Source organism: Acipenser ruthenus, chromosome 28 (genome assembly GCF_902713425.1).
Source record: "Acipenser ruthenus chromosome 28, fAciRut3.2 maternal haplotype, whole genome shotgun sequence".
Lineage (NCBI taxonomy): Eukaryota > Metazoa > Chordata > Actinopteri > Acipenseriformes > Acipenseridae > Acipenser > Acipenser ruthenus.
The window spans coordinates 26,354,254-26,379,250 of NC_081216.1; the positions used below are offsets into that span (position 1 = coordinate 26,354,254).

The 24,997-nt window shown below is 37.3% G+C and overlaps 1 protein-coding gene across 1 annotated transcript in view; it reads left to right on the top strand.

Moving 5' to 3' along the window:
- Positions 1-24,997, top strand: part of LOC117434988 (spondin-1-like) — a 63,818-nt gene that overhangs the window by 11,876 nt on the left and 26,945 nt on the right. Inside the window, exons 4-6 of the mRNA XM_034057763.3 lie at positions 1,866-1,939; positions 2,199-2,321; positions 5,910-6,058. Of these exons, the coding sequence (XP_033913654.2) occupies positions 1,866-1,939; positions 2,199-2,321; positions 5,910-6,058 (346 nt within the window). The remainder of the gene's footprint in view (positions 1-1,865; positions 1,940-2,198; positions 2,322-5,909; positions 6,059-24,997) is intronic.

Genomic DNA, 24,997 nt, shown 5'->3' on the forward strand with positions numbered 1-24,997 from the left:
GAGACCTCATGTCTCCAGGTGAATCAAGGATGTGCAACAATGAGAGCTAGGCTTGTAAATTGACATTTCTAGAAACTAGTGTAGGACCAGATATTTTATTTTCAAATAAAAGTGAGTGTGGTAGATATGCATATGTATGGTTCAGTAGTAAAATCCCTGCTAGATGCTGAATTGCATCCAGCTGCTGGGAGACTGTGCCCAGAGCACACCTTCTAAACATTTGCAAATTTCAGAACTTGAAGCGGATCAAAAGCATATTTTTCTATAGTTGCGTGCATTAAGGCAATTGAAAAGAGATGTGTGGTGTGCTGAAGTTTTCTTCTCGATAGCCTGAATAAATCATACAAAATTAGTTTGAGACTGTTATATGTAAATGTTGCAGTAAAAAATAAATACATATCACTATTGACTTTACTAGAAAATAAATAAACAGGAGAGTAGTTTACTCAAAGTAAATCCACGTGTGCAGCAGCGGGGTCGTTGCTACCATATCAAGATGAAGGACTGCACATCTCCTGATTTCTACTAGTTTCATAGTTTGAGGAAAGCAAGTGTCTTGTGTATTGCACTTAAACTGGACATTCACTGTCGGTGATTATAAAGAATTTAAGAAATAGAATTGTTTCAATCCAGCTGGAGGTGTTGAATGACAATCCTGAAATGGGCAGTAACTGCATTATAAAGTCAGGTGGGTGCCTTCTGAATAAAGTTGCTGCTCTGGGCACTTTCCCCAGGGAACCGGTATAGCCTGCCAGCAGAGGAAATAGCATCTAAACCCATAGCCTAGACCAGAACAAAAGGATCATAAATATTCTTATTGGAACTGATCATCTGGAAGCAAACCAAGTCTTGCTAGCAGCGTTAAACACAGAAGAGAGTGCAGGGATGAAGAAGAAATTCTGACTAGGCAATTAGTACTGCATTTAAAGACCTCTTTGTTTTTGCAAATGCTTATATGAAACCCTTCACACACAAGCTCTCTTAGTAAGGGATGGACTGGCCTCTTAAAAAAAAAAAAAAAAAAAAAAAAAAAAAAAAAAAAAAAAAATCCTGCGGTTTACTCATTAGAATTTCATCAGAAATTAACACAGACCAAGAGTCTGTACATCCATTTTAATGAAATGCCTCTCTGGCCTGTCTCTGTGAATCTTGGCTTGCATTTAAAATGTTGTTAGGAAGGGAAATGTGAAGTTTTAGTAGTGTAGTATCTTATTCATCTTATCCCTTTTATGTTTTGATATTTCTCTGTCAATAAATATAGAAGGAATGCAGATGTACCACCACAGTGAAACACAGATGTTCTTGGCTTGTCTGAAAGGCCATAGAATTGATCATCAAGCTTCAAGCCAATCTCCCTGTAGCTTTGTGTAAAAGTTCAGGTGGTGGCTTAGAGCAGGTCTGTGTATAACCTTGGCATGCCATGGGATTTATTCAGCTGATAAAAACAGAGGGAGCTCTCAATACCACCACTGACATAATCATTCAAATTGATGTACGGAAATCAAACATAGGAAAGAACTTGAAAAAGCAAAACTTTCAGAGAAGATGTTTTTCAAAGAATTTTACCACAGCTGCTATCTATGAATAAAATGTTAAATCAACAAGGTTTCAAAATGAATATATGTCGTTTTTTTTATATACATACAGGAAATAGTGTTTTTTTTTAATTTAGATGAGTTTGTATGTAGCCTAAAAGAGTAAATGGTTCCTGCAAAGTGTTGCAATGCGATACACGATCCGTATACTGTAAGTAAACATGAAAGCAGGTCTTGCTAATGAAATCGTTCCACACGTCTGAACTGTTGAACTTCCATTTGCTATGAATTCACATGTAACATTCTGATATTAAATATTATCTCCTGCAGGGCAAGCATTGTGCAAAAAAGAATCATCTATTTCCAAGATGAAGGCTCTCTCACAAAACGAATGTGTGAAAAAGGTAAGCTCCTCGTCACCTTTTTACACACTCTTAAAGTCTTGCTCAGATAGCATTCATCTTGCCAGAATTGGGCTCCCCTGGTTAACTATGCATTTCTACATACAGTGGGCATGGGATGCAGGCCTATGGTCCTGTTATTTGCATTATCTGAAAATATCATTACGTTTACAGAAGCTACCCTTGTATTTGCAGCCCTGAGCTGCAGTGCAGTATTAGAAGGTTATCACTTTTGCAATCGGTATTCTGTTTTACATTTCAGAGCTATCATCAGAGGGCGCAACTGAAAGGCCAGTCATTAACTGCTGTGCCTGTGGGACTGCAAAATACAGAATGACCTTTTATGGAAACTGGTCAGAGAAAGTGCATCCCAAAGATTACCCAAGTAGGTCTTGAATTGTTAATGTTTTAAAGATATGAAATAAAGACTATTGCTTTTATTGACTATTGGTTATAGACTTGATTTTAACAGGAGTTGCTGTCATTTTTTTCCCCTTTGTTGTGGCTGTCCACTGGAGGAGATTTATATACAGTGTGTATATATAATATATATATATATATATATATATATATATATATATATACAGCTCTGGAAAAAATTAAGAGACCACTGCAAAATTATCAGTTTCTCTGGTTTTACTATTTATAGGTATGTGTTTGGGAAAAATGAACATTTTTGTTTTATTCTATAAACTACTGACAACATTTCTCCCAAATTCCAAATAAAAATATTGTCATTTAGAGCATTTATTTGCAGAAAATGACAACTGGTCAAAATAACAAAAAAGATGCAGTGTTGTCAGACCTCGAATAATGCAAAGAAAGTAAGTTCATATTCATTTTTAAACAACACAATACTAATGTTTTAACTTAGGAAGAGTTCAGAAATCAATATTTGGTGGAATAACCCTGATTTTCAAGCACAGCTTTCATGCGTCTTGGCATGCTCTCCACCAGTCTTTCACATTGATGTTGGGTGACTTTATGCCACTCCTGGCGCAAAAATTCAAGCAGCTCGGCTTTGTTTGATGGCTTGTGACCATCCATCTTCCTCTTGATCACATTCCAGAGGTTTTCAATGGGGTTCAGGTCTGGAGATTGGGCTGGCCGTGACAGGGTTTTGATCTGGTGGTCCTCCATCCACACCTTGATTGACCTGGCTGTGTGGTATGGAGCATTGTCCTGCTTCAGCAAGGCTGGAATCGGGCAGCTTTGGCATGAATCAAGCCAAGTACAAGGTTGTCCTGGAAGAAAACTTGTTTCCTTCTGCTCCGACAATGTTCCCCAACTCTGAGGATTGGTTTTTCCAGCAGGACAATCTATATCTTATTAAATCACATTTTAATGTGGAAACTGTTAACTAAGGTCCTTAGACCCCCAATCTACCACCCTCCATTCCTAATTAAAATCATTTAACATACATTTTTTAAGGATTGACATAAAAAAAAAAAACTTTCACATTAAAAATGAATTTATTTGTAAAAATCATTAATTGAGTCCTGCAGCTTATTAAACAAGTTTTATGCAGTTACTGAGTTTATTCAAAACCCGAAGTCTTTAGTATTCGCAGCACATTGAACATCACAGATGTTGCCCACAACATTAACTCTGCATATAAGTAATGAAAGTCATTAATACAGGCTTTACTGAAAATTCTATATTAAATATGCATATAAATGTATTTTAATATATGTGGCAGGCTAAATCACTCAATTTATGATGTGGTCCATAATGGTACACTTAATATGTGTTACTGCATGATCACTAGGTTTGTTATTGCTGTATTGCAGCATAGCTTTCTTAAAAGAATACTATTTAAAGTGTGCTAAATGCTGTTTATTGGCATAGTTAATGTTATAACAGGTACTGTTTTGTTCTTCACATAGTCTGATTGCAGCTAGACCTCTGGAATGAGTTTGAACAGCGACACATGACGTGATTCGTTTCCCAGCAGCAGCATCGACTATTTTTATGTGTAACGTTGTCTTTGAAATATCGGCATATTCCAAATTGAAGTATAAAATGCAAGCAATAATACAAGGTTCTCGGGCCACTGTCTCTGGCAACAGAGCAGTAGAACGTTGAGTTCTTTAATTGCCACCACTATTCTAGTGAATCATGGCGCTATTTCGAATGCTGGAGGAAAGAATGCACTGGGTCAGAACAGAGTTATTTACTCAATGGGTTTTCCATTTTGTTTGGAGGAGTGAACTTAAGAAGGCTACGTGTCAGAAAGGGATCGGCTGTCTGCTGGAAGAAAAACAAATAGCAGTAATGAATTTAAACCCTCTGCTTCTTTTTATATTAAAAAAAAGAATAATATGAAAATGTGAAATGAAAGCACTGAATAACATGAGCGGGAAGATTGGGGGTTTCAGACCGCAATTGAAAAGAGGATGTTGTGAATCAAAAGACTGAAAGGAATACATACTGTAGTTATCAAGTGATATCAATTATTTTGATGCACTGTAATCTCATTTCTCAACTATAAACCATCACTTCCAAATTTACCTGCAGACCTAGAGCTTGGCATCCAAATGTGAAGCAGAACTGAAAATGTAATTTGAACAGCCTTTAAAAGCAACTAAACAAAACTAAACACTGATCGCTTACTGTACAAACAGCTGTTATATGATCATGCTAGGCCAACAGTTACAGAATTTCAACAGAAACACGTAGCAAACATGCTAATAACTCACTCTTTTTACCAGCTCTATACCCCATGTAAAAGGGGGTGTGCTTTGCCTCTGGTACACTGTCAATGCAGAATTACCAGTATCTACTTAATCACAAGGGACCTTTTATTGATCTTGAAACATTTCTAGTAAAAGCATAAAGGCACAATCTGCAGCAGCAATGAAAGCCACATTTTAAGCTTGCTTGTTTGTACTTGAAGACACTCCAAAGAAAGATAACCAATTAAAAAGTTTCAAGGTCTTGTATAACTCAAAAAGTTTTCTATCTGGAAATGCCCCAGACCTGTTTACTTTAGTTGAGTGGAGTTCTTTTTCCCAGACTGTGATTAGCTGTGTGCTTGACTTGAGTGGAGTTACTTTCCTAGAGGGTTCAGACAATGTTGAAAGAGTTGAGCAAAGTTATTTAGAAATGGCTCATAAGGGTTCCCCGAGTGGCTCATCCAGTTAAAGCGCTGCCGCGGGGAGCTCAGGATGAGTCACACAGCTTGGACGGTGCCGGTTTGCGTCCAGGCTGTGCAAAGAGGCTGAACTTTGCTGTGGACTCCAAAGGGGGTGTCGTATTGGCTCTGACACTCCCAGGGGTGGGGATGGGAAACCGGCAGGGACTTATTCTCCTCATCACGCAACAGCGAACCCTACTGGCCAGACACCGTGCATATTCACAGTGGATAAAAAGCAGGGCTGATCTCTGTCTTCTGGGATCAGTAGCCTGCCCATTTCTGCTCTGAATTGCTTGGTGTAAAAGCGATTCTGGTTTTAGGCTTGTGAGATCGGAGGACGCTCATACGCCCCCAGAACGTTCGTGCTGTGTGGGGACTCGTTGTGGTGAGGAGAAAAAACAGAACTGGACATTTCAAATTGGGGGGAAAATAAATAAAAATAATAACTGGCCACTCTAAATTAAAAAGAAATGGCTCATAATCTTTTTCGCTTGCTTTGTTTTGTGTCATGCAGTTCACAAGGTTTCATTTTTATTGCACGTCGATAGTCTTGAAAGGAATCTGAAAGGCAATTATATTGGTGGCAGTCCTGCTTTGAGCTGTGTAACTTTCTTGAAGAGCCTGAGTGAAGATGATTAGTTTGTTACAATGCTGTCTAATTGCACAAGAACTGGAACTATAATGAACTGAAGCACAGTTGTGCTTTTTTAATAGAATGATATTGATAGGTCTGGTCTTTATTTAATACACTGACTGCCAGGCCTGACGTGGCACACTGATGCTCCTCAAGAATAAATAAATGAACAAGTTAAATAAACCTGTTCTGTTTTTCCAAAGGACGTGCTAACCACTGGTCGGCCATCATTGGGGCTTCCCACTCGAAGGATTATGTCTTGTGGGAGTATGGCGACTATGCCAGTGAAGGAGTGAAGCAGGTGGCTGAGTTTGGCTCCCCGGTGAAAATGGAGGAAGAGATCCGACAAAAGGTAAACACAATAACCTCAAAAAGGCAAGAAATAAATACATACTGTATATATGCTATTTATAAATACAATGTAATTTGTATGTATTTGTTCTGCGAGACTTCTCCTAGATGTGCATTTTGTTGCTTATTTATGTAGGTTTACGTTTTCAAGGATAAAGTGGTCTATTTGTAATATATTTTGTTTATAATTGCAGGTATATTACCATAATATTGGAGATGTAAAACCACACCCTCTTGTGTAATTAAGCTCTATAGCGTCCCACACTTGACACAACTCATTTTCTAACCAGTTTCATACTTCCTAAAGAATTGTCGGGTACAGTAATACTGTATGTCATTATAGACACTTGTAATCTTCAGCTTTGAGTTAATGAAAGCGAAGTCTGAAATCAATTTTAATTTATGAATTAGTGGTTTGTGTAGACTGTGCATATGATTAAGAAACTACACATCACAACAATTAGATTTCTCTCAAAATAGCTAAGAATGTGTCCTTCTAGGACCTGAAACAGATGGTCATGCTGAGCACCTATTGATAAGTAATAGCTTAGATTGGGAGGCACTGTGTTAATGAAAACATTACCTCGTCATCTATTTGACTTCGTGATGATGTGTGACATCAAATATTTTATGTAGTGTTTGTCAAGTGGTAATTCGATTTAGATTTACTTGTGTAGTCCATTTTACGTCCCTGTAACCCATGTAGGTCCGCAAATGAGGTAGCTGAGCGAGCAAGCATGTACATGGGTGACAGCTAAAATACAGGAACTTGGTGAGTGAGCTGTTTTCTGTAAAGACAGAAGAACAAATGCATCGGAGAACAGAAGTTTACCAGCTTTCTTTCCAACATGCTGTTTAGTTTCAGAATTGTTGAAAGCTGTGAAGCCTGGTTCATGCTTCTGTCACAGATGAGTGCGATGCGTCGGGCACAGACAGATAAAAGCTGTGAAGCTTCACTGTTTGCTGTACGAAGGATGCATCGTGTCGCAGCAAAGCGGTCACAGCTGTTATTCATACTATTAAATTGACTGAATTCGCAAAATTGGATACATTGAGATTTAAGTAGATGTGCTGAGTTTGTACATCTTGCATTAAAAAAAAAAAGCAACGTCGTTGGTACATCCGTCCTCTCAACCAACAGAGAGAACCAGGGGGAATTTCAAACATTATTTAGAGAGATCTGGGTATGTGACAGTGATATATATATATATATATATATATAATAAGGTATTTTAGAATAACAGGTGAAAGGTTTGACGATCTGTTAAGGCTGTACGCCTTTCCCAAAATGTCGCATGTTGCAAGATTGTAGATGTAGTTCTGACTTGTTGCACAGGGTCGGAGAGTATGTCCTGTAAATTTTTGTACTAAAGTAACATTTAAACTTGTCCAAAGCAATCATTTTTATATTCTCGGCTTTGGTGTACTATTTAAAAGCTCTTGTGTATGTTGATGTAGCTAAAACAACATTATTTGATGACCTTTCCATGAATTCTTGTTTTTTTGCCGCACCTCGCCCGTGAAATGTACTAAAAATTACTTTGCCAAAATCGTAGCCTCAGTCATGTGTTCTGATTGGTTGAGATGAATATGATGAAGTAAGTAGTCTATTGTGGATTAACTGAGATAGCACCATAATACTGATTTAAAAAAAAAAAAAAAAAAACTGGTATGGTATTTCAAGAGTTACCATAGAAACCTTAGTTTGTTTTTTCAGTTCATTATATCGACATCAAGAGCCATCCTATAATATAAAACCACTGCTATGCTGATGTACTGTACATGGATCAATATGTTCTGTGATTGCCTCAATTTTAAAGAAAGGGCATGATTGATTATACGCTTCCTTGAGACAGTAGGATGTGTTTGAATTATTGTCTGCTCATTTGTAAGATATGTTGGAGATAGACTTTCAGTTTCAATAAAATTGAGTCGTTCAATATCACCTGTCGTATCATTTGCTAAATGTGTAGTATTGACGCCATATCTGTAACTAGGTGAGGTGGATGGTGGGGCATTCTGAAAATTGTAAAAACCAATAACTATTCTAATATAAATGACTGATACTCTAATGTAATTCATAAACATAAACAGTAGTGCCCATTGGTCCATTTCGGTTTCGAGTATTTGTAGACTTTCTCTGCGTAACAAAGGGTTAAGTTCAAGTTTCTGGCTCAGCTCGGTGTGAGTCACTTCTGAACTTTATTTTTCTGGAAATTAATTTGCTTTTTGTGCACGAGTAGAAAATTTTACTCAAGGACTGACAACCCAAGGTTTTCATTCTGACCGTAAATCAAGTAATGCTTCAGGCATTTCAAAGTGGATTGACTTCCCCAGCTGTGGTAATGCTGCCAGTAATGTATCCCGACTTTGACTGGACCTTTATATCAGTCATACACCTCCAACCGTTCAACCAGTGGAAAGCTGAGAAGACCAGACCCAAGCTGGGCTGCCTGCTTAAAAAAAAAAGAATTAAACAAGGTGTCTTGAATGCCTAACTTCCTTCTGGTTTATTGCTTGTTGAAAGCTTATTTTAATGTCAGTTTATTCATCGGCTTAGTTGAACAAGTTTACCTTTTTCTTCTGTTGGTTTATATGTAAAATCCATGCTGTTTGTTACAACTTGTGCCCTTTGGTTAATTGTATATTTGGTCAACTATTATTGAAGCACAGTATGGTCTTAATGAGGAATCTGATGAAGCAGCTTTGGTAATGTTAGCCTTTTACAAGGGAAGACCTCCTGTTTGTTTTGATAGATTGCAAAATATCTATTTCCTGTAAAACAGTGTGGATGCACTTATCTTACATGCAATGAATATTCTGGGAATAATAACAGTAAAACTACAGGGGTATTGAATTACTCGGCTTGCTGGAGTCTGTTCATTTATTGCAAATTTTTAAAATTGAATGTGAGAATTAAGTTTCCCCATTTTAAAGTGCATAGCAGAAGCAGGCTGTTGCATATTTTGCTTTTTTATTAGTCTACATGAATGTCCTGCAATTAGGAAGCCCAATATGATACACAGGGTAGTTGTACCAAGGAGAGGTCAAAATAGTTTTGTACTAGTGTCTTAAAAAAATGTAGTTCTTTACTACAGATCTCATTAAGTTGACCTGTGTATAGGTTGCATTCAGCTTTCTCCATACTTGTAGTCAGGGGTTGATTTGTACACAAAGAGGTGCTGGATCTTAAATTCAGGAAGAAGGATAGCAATGTTATTTCTAGATCTCATCGGCTTGCAGGTTTTGTGTCTTGTTGGTGTCAGTAGCTGCATGCCGACCCGTTTTTTTTTTTTTTCTTCACCATATGGTTCATCGTTTTGTAAACTATATAATTCTCGCCTGTCAGACTAAAAGGTACCAGATCTGAGATCCGCTGTTATCCAGTACATATTAACTAGTATACTGTAGTGGGAAGCAGTTCCCCTTAGACATAAAGACCTCATCCCGGGAGCACCATTAAAGATTGCTTGAATTTGCACCTAATTATGAACTGTGAGTCTAAACAGCCCAAAAGAGTGGTTAGTGAGTGGAGTCAGAATTGTGATGAAGATGAAAGAAATCCAGCGTCTTTGGTGCCCACACAACACTTAGCGAAGATGTGATCAGTCTCTTTTTAAACTGCCCCTGGCTCAGTGATTCTGCATTTAAATTAACCTTAAAGACATTCTGAGAAACTCTCACATTTATAATCCAGTTATTATATATGGATTTGTCTGTGCTGTTTTAAAAATCGTTTTGAGTATGCTTGAATGTGCTAGAGCAAACTCGAGTAAATATCTGCTGGCAATCTCTTCCTGTGGTTCTGAAACACTCGCTGCATTTCTAAGGACCAACGGGGGCTATTAAAAGCTGTGGTACAATCCATTGTGTTGATGTACCCATTTATTGTCCCCTGTGGAGGATGCAAATGCCTGGCAACAGGGCTCTGCAGTAGTGGAGGCAGCATTCCATGCAGTATTATTACTATTATTATTATTATTATTATTATTATTATTATTTATTTCTTAGCAGACACCCTTATCCAGGGCGACTTACAATTGTTACAAGATATCACATTATTTTTACATACAATTACATTATTTTTTACACATTTATTTTTACATACAATTACCCATTTATACAGTTGGGTTTTTACTGGAGCAATCTAGGTAAAGTACCTTGCTCAAGGGTACAGCAGCAGTGTCCCCGACATGGGATTGAACCCACGACCCTCCGGTCAAGAGTCCAGAGCCCTAACCACTACTCCACACTGCTGCCCTATAGTATACTGCATGCATTTTTATTTTCAAGCTGTATCTTGAGAACACAAAAATACTGATACAGAAAACAAAACGACAAGGCGGCCAAAATAAACAGACAAACACTTCTCAACAAGTATTGTGCTGGTGTAGAACCAGCACGCGTAACAATTGTTATTTCTTTAAACTCCTCCTCTCTCTCTCTCTCTCTCTCTCTCTCTCTCTCTCTCTCTCTCTCTCTCTCTCTCTCTCTCTCTCTCTCTCTCTCTCTCTCTCTCTCTCTCTCTCTCTCTCTCTCTCTCTCTCTCTCTCCCTCCCTCCCTCCCTGAACACCCAACCCCGGTCAGCAAAAGCTACTGGTTCTTACATCGTTTTATATCTGCACAGGTTTTCTCATACGCGTGGTTGACAGCCAATCTGTCTATAAATCATCAGTTGCCGATCACACATTCTAACGAGGTGTAGTCTGGCAGAGACGAGAAGTAAACATCGTCCCAGCCGAACTACGTAAAATTATAACAATAAAACAAACATAAAACAGCACATTCAAATGATGATAAACACAAAACAACACAAATAACCACAGGGGTGGGGGTACCCCGTCACACATAGGTACCTGCTTTTTCACATGGGTACCCGCGGAGGTGTTGGCAATTTACTCAGCTATTTTTTAATAAATAATTTAACAGAAAATGCTCTTGACAATGTGCACTATTTAACCCTGTAAAAGGGTTTTTTTTTTTTTTTTTTTTTTTTTTACTTGGGTGTATTTAGTTTCAATGACCAGCATAAATATGAAGAGATTATATCTGTTCTGCAGCTGTTGTCATTTGTGCAGTAGGTTTGCATGCTGGATTTTTGAAAATGCAGGAAGACACTAAACACAAGGAAAGTTTCCTTTTCCATAGGAGCCGATATCAGACCTGGGATAACCCCCCTTCATGTAGTTAAGGTTTTCCTTGGGTATACTTTTCTTAATAACAACCCTCTGCAGACCAGCAAGCATGACACCAAACACGGCCCTTTATCTTTAACTGTAAAGCATGACCTATGAATGGATCCGAGGACATTCTAAAATTAACATAGGATTTTGAATTCTAAGCCTTCCTTGATTTGCCCCCAGTACAAAACTAATGGCTTACTACTGGAAACTAAGTACTTCTTCAAAATGAAAAATGTTCAATCAAATCATGTTACTAAGTACAGTGTGTGTCATTGTATCGGAAAAAGACATTATACCCAGAATTGCCGCCACCTTTTTTTAAGCCCCAGATGTCCATGGTAATTCTTAATGATAATATTCTAGATATCATCTGAATTATGTATATCTGCCAGTAGCTATCACTGTAGATAATCACTTTATCTTAAGCTGTTTAATGACCATGGAATATAGATCAGATGCAATTTCATTGCTAACAAAATGATTAGATCTAGGTGGGGAAGTCAAGTCTACATTGATTGGACTTTGCTGTAATGTATTTATTTTAAACCCCATGTATCATCCAATCCTCACTCAGTGAACTAAACCAACTACTGTAAGCCATTCTCCTGCCACTACCTGCAGCAGCAGAGGGTTATGGGTGTTAAATCTAAGCGCTGTTTTAACTCAGGAAGCTAAATGGAGGAAGTTCTTTGTTCCCTCTGTTTGAAAAGTTATTTGTCAGCCTTCCTTGCAGTCAGAGGTGAAAGCATTAAGTTGAGTAATAGTGATCCATACAATTGAAGTGTTCTTTATTTTTGTTTTCTTATTCCCTTATCATCTGAAGTGCCTGATGGCCTTAACAGACAATTTACCAGAGCATGCACATAACAATGTCATAAATCACAAAGACTTACCAAGGTCTTGACTTGTTTATTTGCTTTTGGAAGTGAATGTATATGTTTGTGCTAACAGCCCATGCCCTTTGTTCAAAACAATATAGTACATCACTTTTGAATTCACTGATCATTGCTCAAAATACCAACTCCACATCAATCACTGGGTTATACGGACCTGAAATTGGGTGCCACGCAAAACCCACCATGTGAAGCAATTCTCACACACATGCTCAACAATTCAGTATTTAGCTACAGCCTGCAGCCTACAATGCAAGGAGCTACTGAGCTGGTAACCCTTCACAGCTACTTTCATTTAAATTGTAGACACAAGTATGCTCTTGCTTGTCTTTCATTTTGATCCATCATGTTAATTTATGATTAGAATAAAGGTCTTTACCTGCCACTGAATCATAAACTGATTGTTCTCCCAGATGCCTGCTTCTTTATCAGTGTACAATGTTGTGTGCCTTGCATCAAACTGTATTCATATAATAGATTAGCAAATACCAACAGTATTTAAGCCATAATATAGTAAATATATAATTCCCTCAGAGTTGAGGTTCTCTGTAATGGTGTTTCTATTGTATCTTTTACATATACAGTACATACATTTTGATTCCAGTTATAGTAAATGGGGATTTGATCCAGAAAATTGTAAAATGCATGTTTGCGTTTATAAAAAATAAATCTGTACATCTGTTAATATGTAATAAACAAATGTACTATATTTTGTAATATGGTTGAACTTGAAATCTATGTGGAGGAAATGAGCTGATCAACACAATGTTCAAACCCTAGTAGCAGGGAACCCTGGGGATGTTGCAAAGCCATTGTTCTGGACCAAAGGTCAGACTAAATTTGAATTATGTAGTGAGATGTTAGGAGTTGTCTCTAGCACGGTCAGTATGGAATTACAGTTAGTGCTTGATACTGTATACATGGGATTTTAAAAATTGCTTAGTTCTGACCTGTGCTTATCAATTGTACGACCAAGAACACGCCAGGTATTTGTGCTGTCTAGAAGGAGATATTCGCAATTTTCTAATAATTTGTAAGCTAGATGGCCAACATTTTGACTGTATACCAAGGTTTCTTTTGTTTTATTTTTTGGTCCTGAGAAACGGGTAATTGGCCGGATTAACTTGAACAATGATAGTACAGTCCTTCATCGTTCTGTTATTGCACAGGGTGTTGCTTTCAGCTGTTGGAAGGAGAAACAAGAGTGCCCTGCTTCAAAGTTGTTTTTTTAATTCGCCACAGAGATGTTCGATCAGGAAGTGAGATCAAGTGTAAGAATAGAACTCAAACTTCAAATGTGTAAAAAGATTTATTTGGGTGTTTTGGGTCATTCAGTGTTTGTCCTTTTTTAAAATCCTCTACGCAACAAAAAAATGAAAACTGAGGAGCTGTTCTAGAATAAGCCATGTGCCTTTTATGTACTGTTTTAATAATTGTCAAGCTGTTTGAATCCTATTAATATACTGAGGTGGGATTTTAACTGTACAGCAGAATGCATATAATCCTTCCACAATTACACATCCATTTCTATATTGTATTTAATGAATAAATATGTTTCTATACCATTCCAGTTGTAATAAATATAATAGAATGTGCATCTGTTATGTGTTCTCTCTTGCTTTCAATGTTCTTTTTAAGCCTGATATCTGTTATTAGCTGTTGTCTAAATTGTGGCATACGATTCTGTATGACACACACATCCACAATGTTTAGAATTCACATCCTAGCCCTGTATTTAATGTATTATGCCTGTATTTAATGTATTTGAATTTTTTTTTTCTGCTTGTATTTAATGTACTATGCCCTGTATTTAATGTATTATGCATTGATCCTCACTATCTTGTGATGGTGGTCCACTATGAAAGGTTCTACACAAAATAAAGATTGATTGATGTATTGAACACATACTTACACATGTATCCTTTTTTTAAATCATGGAGAAAATGATATACTGTGTATGTATATGTGTGTGTGTGTATATTTATATATATATATATATATATATATATATATATATATATATATATATATATATATAAAAATATAAATCTCATTGCAGTTCGGCATTGCATTTGGGAATTGGTCATGCATTATGTAAACTAGTTCTCTTATCCCCTGTTTTAAGCCTAAGGCTATATATATTGTACTATTAAAAGAACGTCAGGCCTGCCCTGCATTTTACAAAACATTAAATCAAATAGAGCTGTCTGGAGCTAAACCGTCAGAGAAAATGTTAGCTTGTAAGAATTTACCATCCTGGAATTCACTGACTCTCCTAAAAACACATTCCTCTGTGGTGCTATTTATTTATTTTTTATTTTTTCAAAGAGCGTGAGTTTTCAAAGGTTGACACCAAGCTGAGGAAAGAACAATTTTCGTAAATAAGGCCCCGGGGGAGGAATGGCTGGCCGTGTTAGCGTGCAAACTCCGAGCCAGAACTGAAGTAACAGTAGAAAATTGAGTAACTCCTTTCACAGACAGTCATAAGCTGTCAGGGCTTTGGAACGTAGTCACAGGATTCTTTTCTCCATGTATCTTCCGCTCGCTGGCCCCTTTGTTCAGACTGGATTCAGCTGTAATGTTGTATTGTTTGTAGATGTGTTCCTATTTTTCACGAAGGGTAATTGTTTAATTCCAACCAACTGGCACTTCTTAGGTTGTATGGAATTGGACAAATAGAATCGGACAATAGCATTGCTGCTGACTGTTTGGAAATGTATTGTATTTTATGAGATTTAAAAAACCATTTGTGACTCTTGCAGTGCAGCAGTATAACATTTAATTCCATTTAGTACATTTCCAAAATTATCCCAACAGAGTTTGTATCTATATATATATCTATATCTACACAGTGCTCCCCCTTTATAACACTGTAGGAAGGGCTCTCTCTCTCTCTCTCTCTCTGTCTCTCGCTGTCTCATCTGTCTATCTATCTGTCTATCAGTAAATATGGACTTAAGAGGAGGGCTATAGTGGAAAATTATTGACCCGACGGAAGACTATTGTTAACGACAGGGGGCTATAATGCCCGAAGCCGCAGGCCTGGAGGTAACAATAGTCTTCCCGAGGGGCATTTAATTTAAATATAGCTGATGCAGCATAAGTACATAAATAAATAACAGAAAATGTTTTTGAAATTCATACCGTATAGTTAGCAAGGTTTTTCTGCATCTTGTTTGCTGACTGCTGCTTAATCCATTTTATATCCCGCCCATCAATTTGTTTTTGTCGAGTTGAATTTGTTTGAATTTCAGAAAGTCAGAAAACAGTGACAGTGACGTTTTAATCGGAATTTTAGTGTTTGGAGCATCTTTCTTTTGTAGTATGTTTTGTAATTCAGTGTTCAGTGTAAATCTGTGTTTTTACAACGTCATTTCCATGTTTGGTTTATTTGAAGTGTTTAAAGTTAAATTTCAGTTTGTTTACTTGTTCAGCTACAAAAAGGCACAAGTAAAGCTCATGTTATTACTTTATGAAAACGTGTCTATGGCCACTGTTTACTGTGAAGAAATGGCAATGTCAAGGAATGACAAAGTAAAAAATAAATAAAATGCGGTGTCAACTTTATGTACTATTTATTTCAGGAATAAACAAAACAACGTTTAACTTGAACTGCTATTTGGCATCCTTTGTTTTGTTGTTAATTCACTGGGGTAAAGTAAGCCCTACTCAACGTATTCTTTACTGCTGGGATATTTTTTTTACTTTAACATGTTGCATAGTGTAACGTCTTGCTGTAAAATAAAGGCACACACACAGGGGACCCCCCCGCCCCTGCTGCTATGCTGTCTCTGCCTGCGTTCTGAGTAATAATGGCTTTTATTACTTTTTGAAAACAAACGAACATGAAAATCCTGTGTTCGTCCCAGCAGTAATATATTTAACAACATTGTGCAACATTGAATACTGCTTGTCTATAAAGGTCAAAGAACTATAGCCCCTGTATTAAGACCTGATAAAATAGTTAATATAGATATTGAATTTATAGTAAATAATGTTGTTGTTGTTGTTGTTGTTCAGAAGAAACATAATACACATGTCAACTTGTATTGTTAGTGTAGTATCGTGTTTTCTATTTGCTGGATCAATGCTGAGTAAGGTTTCTTTATAACAAAGGATCATTTGCACTCACCTCCCACTCTCCCAAGTTTCTATTAGTGTTATAGGTTACATTCTTACACTGATACCATGAGAGAAAAATATACTATCAGATGTGTCAAAGCTTTATAAAGGAGGATGAACTTGACAGGAGGCTGAAAATAACAATTTATCAAATCACAAAACTGGTCCAAGGAATCAAAGTAGAATAGTACAAACAAGTTGGATGCTGAATGTTATGATAACTACAAAGCATTAGTGCCACCACATGCCTTTTTATAGCATATACCAAGCAACACTCATGGTGGGAGAGTGCCTTTGTGTGGCCACTTAGACATACACATTCTCATTTGACCTTCATGCATTGTTTTACCACATATTCAAGGTGATTTGGATCAACTAAACCTTTTATTTGTGTATCGGCAATGGCATAACAAAGGAGAAGTTGTCCCCAAGAGAGAGGGCTGTGGAAGCAAACAAAGTGAGGGCAAAGACAGTTCGAGAGTCTTGTCATCTGAAACATGAATGCCTGAATGGATGAACATTCCTGGAGGCACCTTCCAACACCTTGTGGACTGTCACATTGTGCCAAGGCTAAGGTCATGGCGAATGGTGACTCAACCCAATTAGTAGGTACAGTTCCTAATAAAGTTGTCAGGAAGTGTGTATCAATATTATTCACTAATGTCTTTCATTTACATTTCTAAGCAACACATTGCAGACTTTATGTGGGAAAGCTGCTCACAGTGGAACATATGGCCTACGGTTGTGTTCTGCTTTTTTGGTCAGTTTTTCTTTACTTTTAAAAAATCCTTTTAAAAGCGACCTTATAAAGTACAGCACAGCTGTAAAATACAATAGACCTGCATTATGGTGACTTTCTTTTATTCATGAGGATTCCTTAATAAATCTGTTTTCAGTAAAAGCTGCTCTCTGGCATGCTTCCCCTATGTAAATTAGCCCTCTGTAAGGAAGGGATGCTTGACAGTAATCTGCATATCATTTGGTTAGTAGAGTCTTCAAGTCGTGCACAAAAGGCTCTGAAAGAGCACTCATTATTCAAACTGAGCTTGAACAAAACAAACTAACACAACACGCACATTCTGAGTGACAGAGTCTTGGACAAGACATGAAAGCCCCCCATGTTCTGTGGTGTGTGTGCATTTCTGAACAGCAAACCATTAAAGTTTATTGACCAACGGACTTGCCAAGACTATTTCAATTGAATGTTTTTCACTTTCTGACAGTTCAGAAATCTGGGATCTTCTGGTATTGTCACGCTGGTCTTCTAACTGCTCTCGGATTGTGCTGGAATCATTTAACGACCCCAGATTAGAGTGTTTTTACTTTGCCCAAAAACTGCTATAAATGACTTGATGAGAGACCTGGGGGAAGATGCAATGTTACATGTCTAAGTTAGGAAGTCTTGTTGTGGCAGGTTAGAGGTTTTGTGAGTTAAATCATCACAGCAGTAACCTCTGTAGCCACACTATTGCAACACTACACACGCAGAAATTAATCACAGTTTCCAAAAGTCTTACTAATGCCCTTTGTGCTCCACGAGTGAAAATGACTTGCAGTCGATGAGCTATTATGATTTATTAAAATAGCCACTATTCCCAGGGTAGCAATGATAGAAGAAGCTTTTGCTTTCAATGAGTATGTTTCTGCATTGCAAGAGCTTAGGGTTTCGGGTGTTTTTCTGTGTTCTTTTGTAATAAATAACCTCCCCAGGGTGATTACAGGGATGTCTTGACACGAGTGGATTACAGATGCAATTTATTGTGTGGATACTGAGCGTAAGAGCATTGGAAATACATTGATCTTCGAAGTTCAGGTACCACTTGTGTCATTGAAAATACTCATTTAACATTGTTTTTATTTAAATGCACTGTAGCCTTGGAACCAGTGAGATACTTGGGGATCTGCATGCTCCGTGCACCCTTAGCTTGGAATCTCAATGATGTACACGTGCCATTATTGCTTGGCATGCACTGCAATTTAGATAATGGAATTGTTAAAAATAAGGTACAGTATATTTCAAAGAACTGAAAGAGCAAGACAGAAATACAGTGTTATATTTACAAACTTGCAGTTTGGCTTTTAAATTGGTCTTCTGACATTTTTCATTTGGTTTCAATGTTCACATCCTGGCAACTTTAACATTGTAGCAGCATATTGGTATGTATTGTAGCTTTAACATTTTTATTTGAAAAAGGCTTAAAAAAAAGGGGGGGAAGGAATTTTATTGCAGGGTGATGTTTGTGTTGCTTCCACAGAAATCAGTAGAAACAATATTTTTTTTGTTAAAATTGTGTTTCTCATACTGCTGTTTTGCAGTTAAAACTGTTAAACACTCTTCACAGTAACCCTTGTAGTGTTCCTGCAAATTCCAGAATGTAAACATTGAAACAAAAAATTACAGAAGTGCAACTTCAAATTCAAGAACAACTGTGTTTTTGTGCCCCTTTCTCGTCAAGTTGTGCACGTTTTGGATAGCGTGTCATCCTAATAAGTAGTTCAAATTCCCCATGGACAGCTGACTGCTGCAAAAGGATCAATTAAAACGTTGATGGTAATAGGAGCTAAGAATGATCATCTCTCAGACAATATGTTTTCCCAGTTCAATCTACCATAACCTGATTTATGATCCAATTACAACTGTATCAGTGGGGGTTGATATTGTAAGAAAATTTTAGTTAGTTTTCCATTGTGCTTAATGATTTTTAATCAGACTGGGTTTAAACTGAAACCTTTGACAGAATGAATGGTAATTACAAAAAGGTGAACGTGTTGCAAGATCGTACCCACTGGGAAATGTCACTTGATGCTGACACAAGAGTAGTTTAAGAAGCCAGATTGCAATACATTCTGAAACAAACAGTTTATAAGAAACGTAGCCTGTCAATTAAAATACACACATATTGTTTGGACAGGTTATCCATGAGTCCACCTCCATGGTTGGCAATTTATTTGTCAGATGTTTTTATAATAATACTTATAGTAGTAAATCAGGTTTAGATTTGCAGTTGACAATTGTATTTAATAAAACAAGTAATACAATTATGGATACAATGGAGGAAAGACAATTAAAAATTAAGGAATGATGTTGGGTACCATAATTGTGGAAGGAGTAGACGATCTCGGACATATTCCTAAAGAAACAACGAAACAGTATGTTTTCTATTTGATGAAAAATAAATAAATAGTGTAAGCAAGCTGTCTGACAAAAAAAAAGGCTGTGCTTCTCCTGTTCTCTACTAGTACATAAACCATCAAGGTGATGCAGTGGTTAATTTGATTTGGGGCTGAAAACCTAATAAAATTACCTGCGCGTTCTGGTAAGAGGCTGACAAGTTGACAGAGGGGACTGTCTGCTGTAAAATAATAAGAATTTTGGAGAGGAGCAGCTTTTCTTTTTTCTTCATGTCTTCTTACATGCTGAGAAACACAATACAACTTCAATATAAATAGCAGCAGGGGTGACACCTAGGCCCACTACCATGGCTGGCTACATTGAAATATCTTTTAATAATTGGAAAAATTCCTTTCATTGATAACAAGGCTACAATTGGAGCTTCATATTGTGGATAATCATATTAGATACTACTTCCCCTGAAATAATTTTTTTCACAATTAAATTTTGCGATCAAGAGACTTGCAAAGTGAAGCTACAGTATTTCACTGTAGATCTCTCAACCCCCCCGTTTTCTCTGTTGGAATATATCAAGTGTGATAAACAATACAGAGTTACGCTTTACAAAAACAGTAATATTTCAGAAAGACACCGTTGTGCCTGCCTTAAATCCCTTTTTAAATATAAATAAGCATTATGAACAGTTCACACAGTCCTGAGTTTGATATAAGCTCTGTTAAAACCATACATTTTGAAACCCTTTATATAAAAATGTAGCTTGTCCAATGAGCAATAATACAGATTAAGTGTGGAACTATTTTACTGAGGTTTGCTAATGGCATGTATCTTTTTGATAAGACATTGAAAAATGTTTTTGTTTTTAAATTTAGTAGTCACCAATTATTTTTTTTTGTTGTTTTCTCCCCAATTTAATAGTGTCCAATTATTTCTGTTTAGCTCAGCTCACCGCTACCGCTACTAGGGAGCGGCGAAGACGAACACACGCTGTCCTCCGATGCGTGTGTCGTCAGCCGACCGCTTTTTTTCACACTGCAGAGTCACCATGCAGCCACCCAAGAGCTACAGCGTCGGAGGACAACGCAGCTCTCTGGCAGCTTACAGGCAAGCCCGCAGGCGCCCGGCCAGACTACAGGGGTTGCTGGTGCGCGGTGATCTGAGAACACCCTGGTCGACCTAACCCTCTCTCCCCATGGGTGGCGCTTGGCCAATTGAGCGCCGCCCCCTGGGAGCTCCCGTCCTCAGTCTGCAAAGGAATAGCCTGGACTCAAACCGAGAAAAATACTTTTAAAATATATAATCTTTTATTTGTTATTAACTGATCAATGTTGTATTGTTATTTGAACCATACCTGTCCAAGTTAATATGGTTAAATGTATACCATAAATGATGAAGATAACCTGCCAAGATTTTCATTTTTTGAGACCCCCCTAGGCATTAACAAATGTAAAAAATAACCTTTTGTCCTTTTTCAAGAACATAATCAGTGACTCAGAACTTTCAGCAAATAAATGATGTCGATATAATAAGTACTATTGCCTGAAGGGGAAATGGCTGGTAATAACTTTTATTGTTTTTCACTCCAAAGTGATTAAATACTGACTGTGACCAGTGATTAATTTTTTTTTTTTTAAACTCAAGAAGCCATTACTGTTAAATTAAAGTATCTGCACAGAGAGCTCAATCACGTCAGTGGCATTGCCTGATGTTCAGTGGCATGTGGTAGAATCTCCTTTCAGCTCAAGGTGCCGAGGACGTTTACGACGTTCACCGGTACATCTCCTCGGTTTCAGGGGCGATGTAATAGGATTTTTGTAATCTTTCTATAAAATAGTCATAAGTAATGTAAATAATGACCAAGAGCAATTAAACTATAGAAATTAGGCTTTTTGACCCAGGGCAAAATACTGCGGATCTGGAAGCACAGATGCACACTATTTACATAACCTACATATTTTACCACAATTGTCACACAATGTATTGCTTGCATGTACTACAAAAACAGAATAATTAAATATTTATATATGTTTCACAATACTAAATGATAATCGTAGCCTGTTCTGTAATCAGTGACTGTGTTGAATAACCAAATGATTATTATAATTTATAGACGCTCTCAGCAAATCAGCAAATAAAAAAGGGATATGGATTTCCTAATTATCAATCAACATTTATTGTTGAACATACGACAAAAAAACTTTTCTGAATATTAACAGGCAGAATAAGTAATCGACACATTTGCATAGCAATAGCAGCTAATAAACTTTTTAGCATAGTGATTAACTTGCAGTTAGCATCTGTGATTCTGTAGTAAAGGCACACATGTTGACCCAGCTGTTTTTACTTGGCAAGGCTCCGTTTTTTGGCTACAGGGTTTGTTTGATCATTTTTAAAGGTATTGGCATGAGGAATTGTGTTCTTTATTTGGCGCAAGACTTAAATGGCCTTGTCATGACATTCACTTGGATGTGTGTGGTAATGTTTCACCTCTCTCCCCCTGTTCATTATCATTCACTTGGATGTGTGTGCTAATGTTTCACCTCTCTCCCCCTGTTCATTATCATTCACTTGGATGTGTGTGCTAATGTTTCACCTCTCTCCCCCTGTTCATTATCACTCACTTGGATGTGTGTGCTAATGTTTCACCTCTCTCCCCCTGTTCATTATCACTCACTTGGATGTGTGTGCTAATGTTTCACCTCTCTCCCCCTGTTCATTATCATTCACTTGGATGTGTGTGCTAATGTTTCACCTCTCTCCCCCTGTTCATTATCATTCACTTGGATGTGTGTGCTAATGCTTCACCTCTCTCCCCCTGTTCATTATCATTCACTTGGATGTGTGTGCTAATGTTTCACCTCTCTCCCCCTGTTCATTATCATTCACTTGGATGTGTGTATCCACGTAACGTAAACTGTCCCTTTATTTATTTTATTATGATGATTACTGCTGGATTATAACACACTGTGTTTTGTTAACCATTTAAACCACATTATTACCTTTGAATAAAATATAACTTTAAAACAGAAGCACTGTGCTAATGGGAATCCTTAAATAAAACATGAACTATTCTAAGACATTGGTGCTGGGTTCAGGTTCCTTATTTCTCTGATTCGATTTAATAGACCCATTTCCCCACATGTGAATTAACAGATGGATCGTTTTATTATTGGCTCAAGATATTTAGAATGAAAGCTGTGGAAGAACCGCTTAGAGTTTTTTTCGGGGGAGGGAGGAGGGGGGGGAAGGGGCTTTAATGCTTATTTTTTAAAGATGACAGTAAAACCATGACAGTAAAGATAAAGGATTGTGCTTTATCAGTATCACAATCATAATACTACTGTACAGGTTAAGTAGACAAACATTTTGCATGCCCATATTTAGCTTATGAATGGTTGATGCAAAAACCAAACAAGAAATGTGCATGCAAGACTTAAGCAGGATTGGGGCGATCAAAGCAGGGTAACACAGTGTTATGCAAGACATTTAGACATCCTTCCTGATCCTTGTATTACCCTTGCGCTATCTCTTGCTTTAAAACTTGGATTTATGGCATGATTTTGCATCATTTCCTGCCATAAAAACTGCGATGAAAGGATTAATATCCATTAGAGCTTTTAATGAGCGTGCACATCTGGTAATACCTTCTGCGCATAAGTAACAGAAACTCAAATCCTATGGCATTCCTCTTCCTCTCTGTAGGCTGTAGTTCATAATTACTGTATTTTTATGTTTTTAATGGCTTGTTTGGCACTGCAGATGGGTTTAGCTTATAACAGAATCCTACATGCAGTACTTTAATAGATAAGAATTGAGGTCATGTAAATGAAATATCCCCAGAGACAAGCACAACATCTGGCAGGCTGAGTTCTAGTTCCAACATATCGTTTTTTAAAATATTTTTTTAATTGAATTTATTGAATGCTACAACATCCAAACTTGGAAGTGTTTTCTTTTAAACTACAGATACAGTACCTGCAGTGTAGTTTTTATTTTGAGACTGTTTGTACAGCATAAGTTCTCGTAGGTTTCAGCACTTGCAATAATTGCAAAACTGGTTACTGGTTTATGCTACAATTGTGAATGGTTGGTAGGCTGAAATTACCTGTCAGGCAATGATTTTACCATACAGTGGTTTGTTGTTAAAGCTGATGCCCTGGGATCCTTCAAGAAGCTGCTTGATGAGATTCTGGGATCAATAAGCTCCTAACAACCAAACAAGCAAGATGGACCGAATGGCCTCCTCTCGGTTGGAAACTTTCTTATGTTCTTATGTTGTTTTGTGGAGGTAGTTTACATTCATTGACCGGTTACCTGCCTGGACCATCACATTCATTTACAGTTTACTGCATAAACATTGTGTGCCTTCTTCCCCTAACTTGAACGAGAGTAACTTGCTTTTAATACAAGGCCACACATTAAAATGCTGAACAGTAGTTCTCCGCTGGCTGAACCATCCTCTACTTCCACAGATCCTTAACTAATCATCTCCAGGGGCACTACAGTAGGAATTGCCTCAGAATTTTGTAAAGAGCTGCTAATACAAACAGTGTTTGCTTTGTTTCAGTGGGTCTGTCTAATAGCTTCAAGTCGGTGGGTATAACTGACTCAGAGTTCTATAAAGTCTCCAGAGGTCTGTTGGGTGGCCCTTATGTTCTGTTTTTGGATGGTGTGTGGGCATGCCTCATAACTTAGTGGATGAAAGCCCTCACCATTAATTCTGGGACAACCTATCAGATTTGGATTTGATGACTAAGCACATCATCAGACAGCTGGAGTTTCACAAGTTTCTAAAATGCTAACTTGAGAGGTATCCCATGCACAAAAGTACATCTTATAACATTATCATAGAGAACATTTAGGTCAATGTGATATTGGTTCCCATTCACCAAGTTTGAACTTGTACTCAAGAACTACTTTTAAACATCAGGGTTACTCTTTTTTTACATGCAAATAACAGTATGCAGTGGGTTCTGTGCGGGATGACTATACACAGGATAAGATATGTAGATATGTTGTAAAATCCTTAACAGTAATTGGTTTATTGCTCATCTGTGATTTGTGATATTTAACAACAAAAAACATGATCGAATAGTGATACAGAAGTTATGGGAGGGTCAAGATCTTTTCATGTTGTTTTCCCCCTTAGAATAATTCAATTTGACAGGTTTCAGTCTTTCACTTAGAGTAATCCCCTTTAAATACCATTTTTAATTAAGAAACCAATTAGAAACCAATGCAGACAAAGATGAATGATTTGATTAGTTAACTGATCTCTGCAGTCATTACTTTATTTTGAGGAGGAATTCCCTCCCTAATGGGATTAAGTAATGAAAATGTATTATGCAGCATTGACGCTTTAGTTGTCTGTGTACTATATACCATGGGACAATTTCAAAAATACTTGGCCAGATGGCTTTCCTTTGGAATGCATGTAAAGAATAATATGAGCCTGTAAGATGACAAAGAGTATTAACTCTTGAACTGCCAGGAAAGGCTATCTTACTCTAACTGCTATTTGTACAGTGTTGTAAGGTGCTGTTTTTCAGAAACTTTATAATACAAATCAAATGCTGAAATACACAACTGTGTCAAATTAAAGTCAACTGGT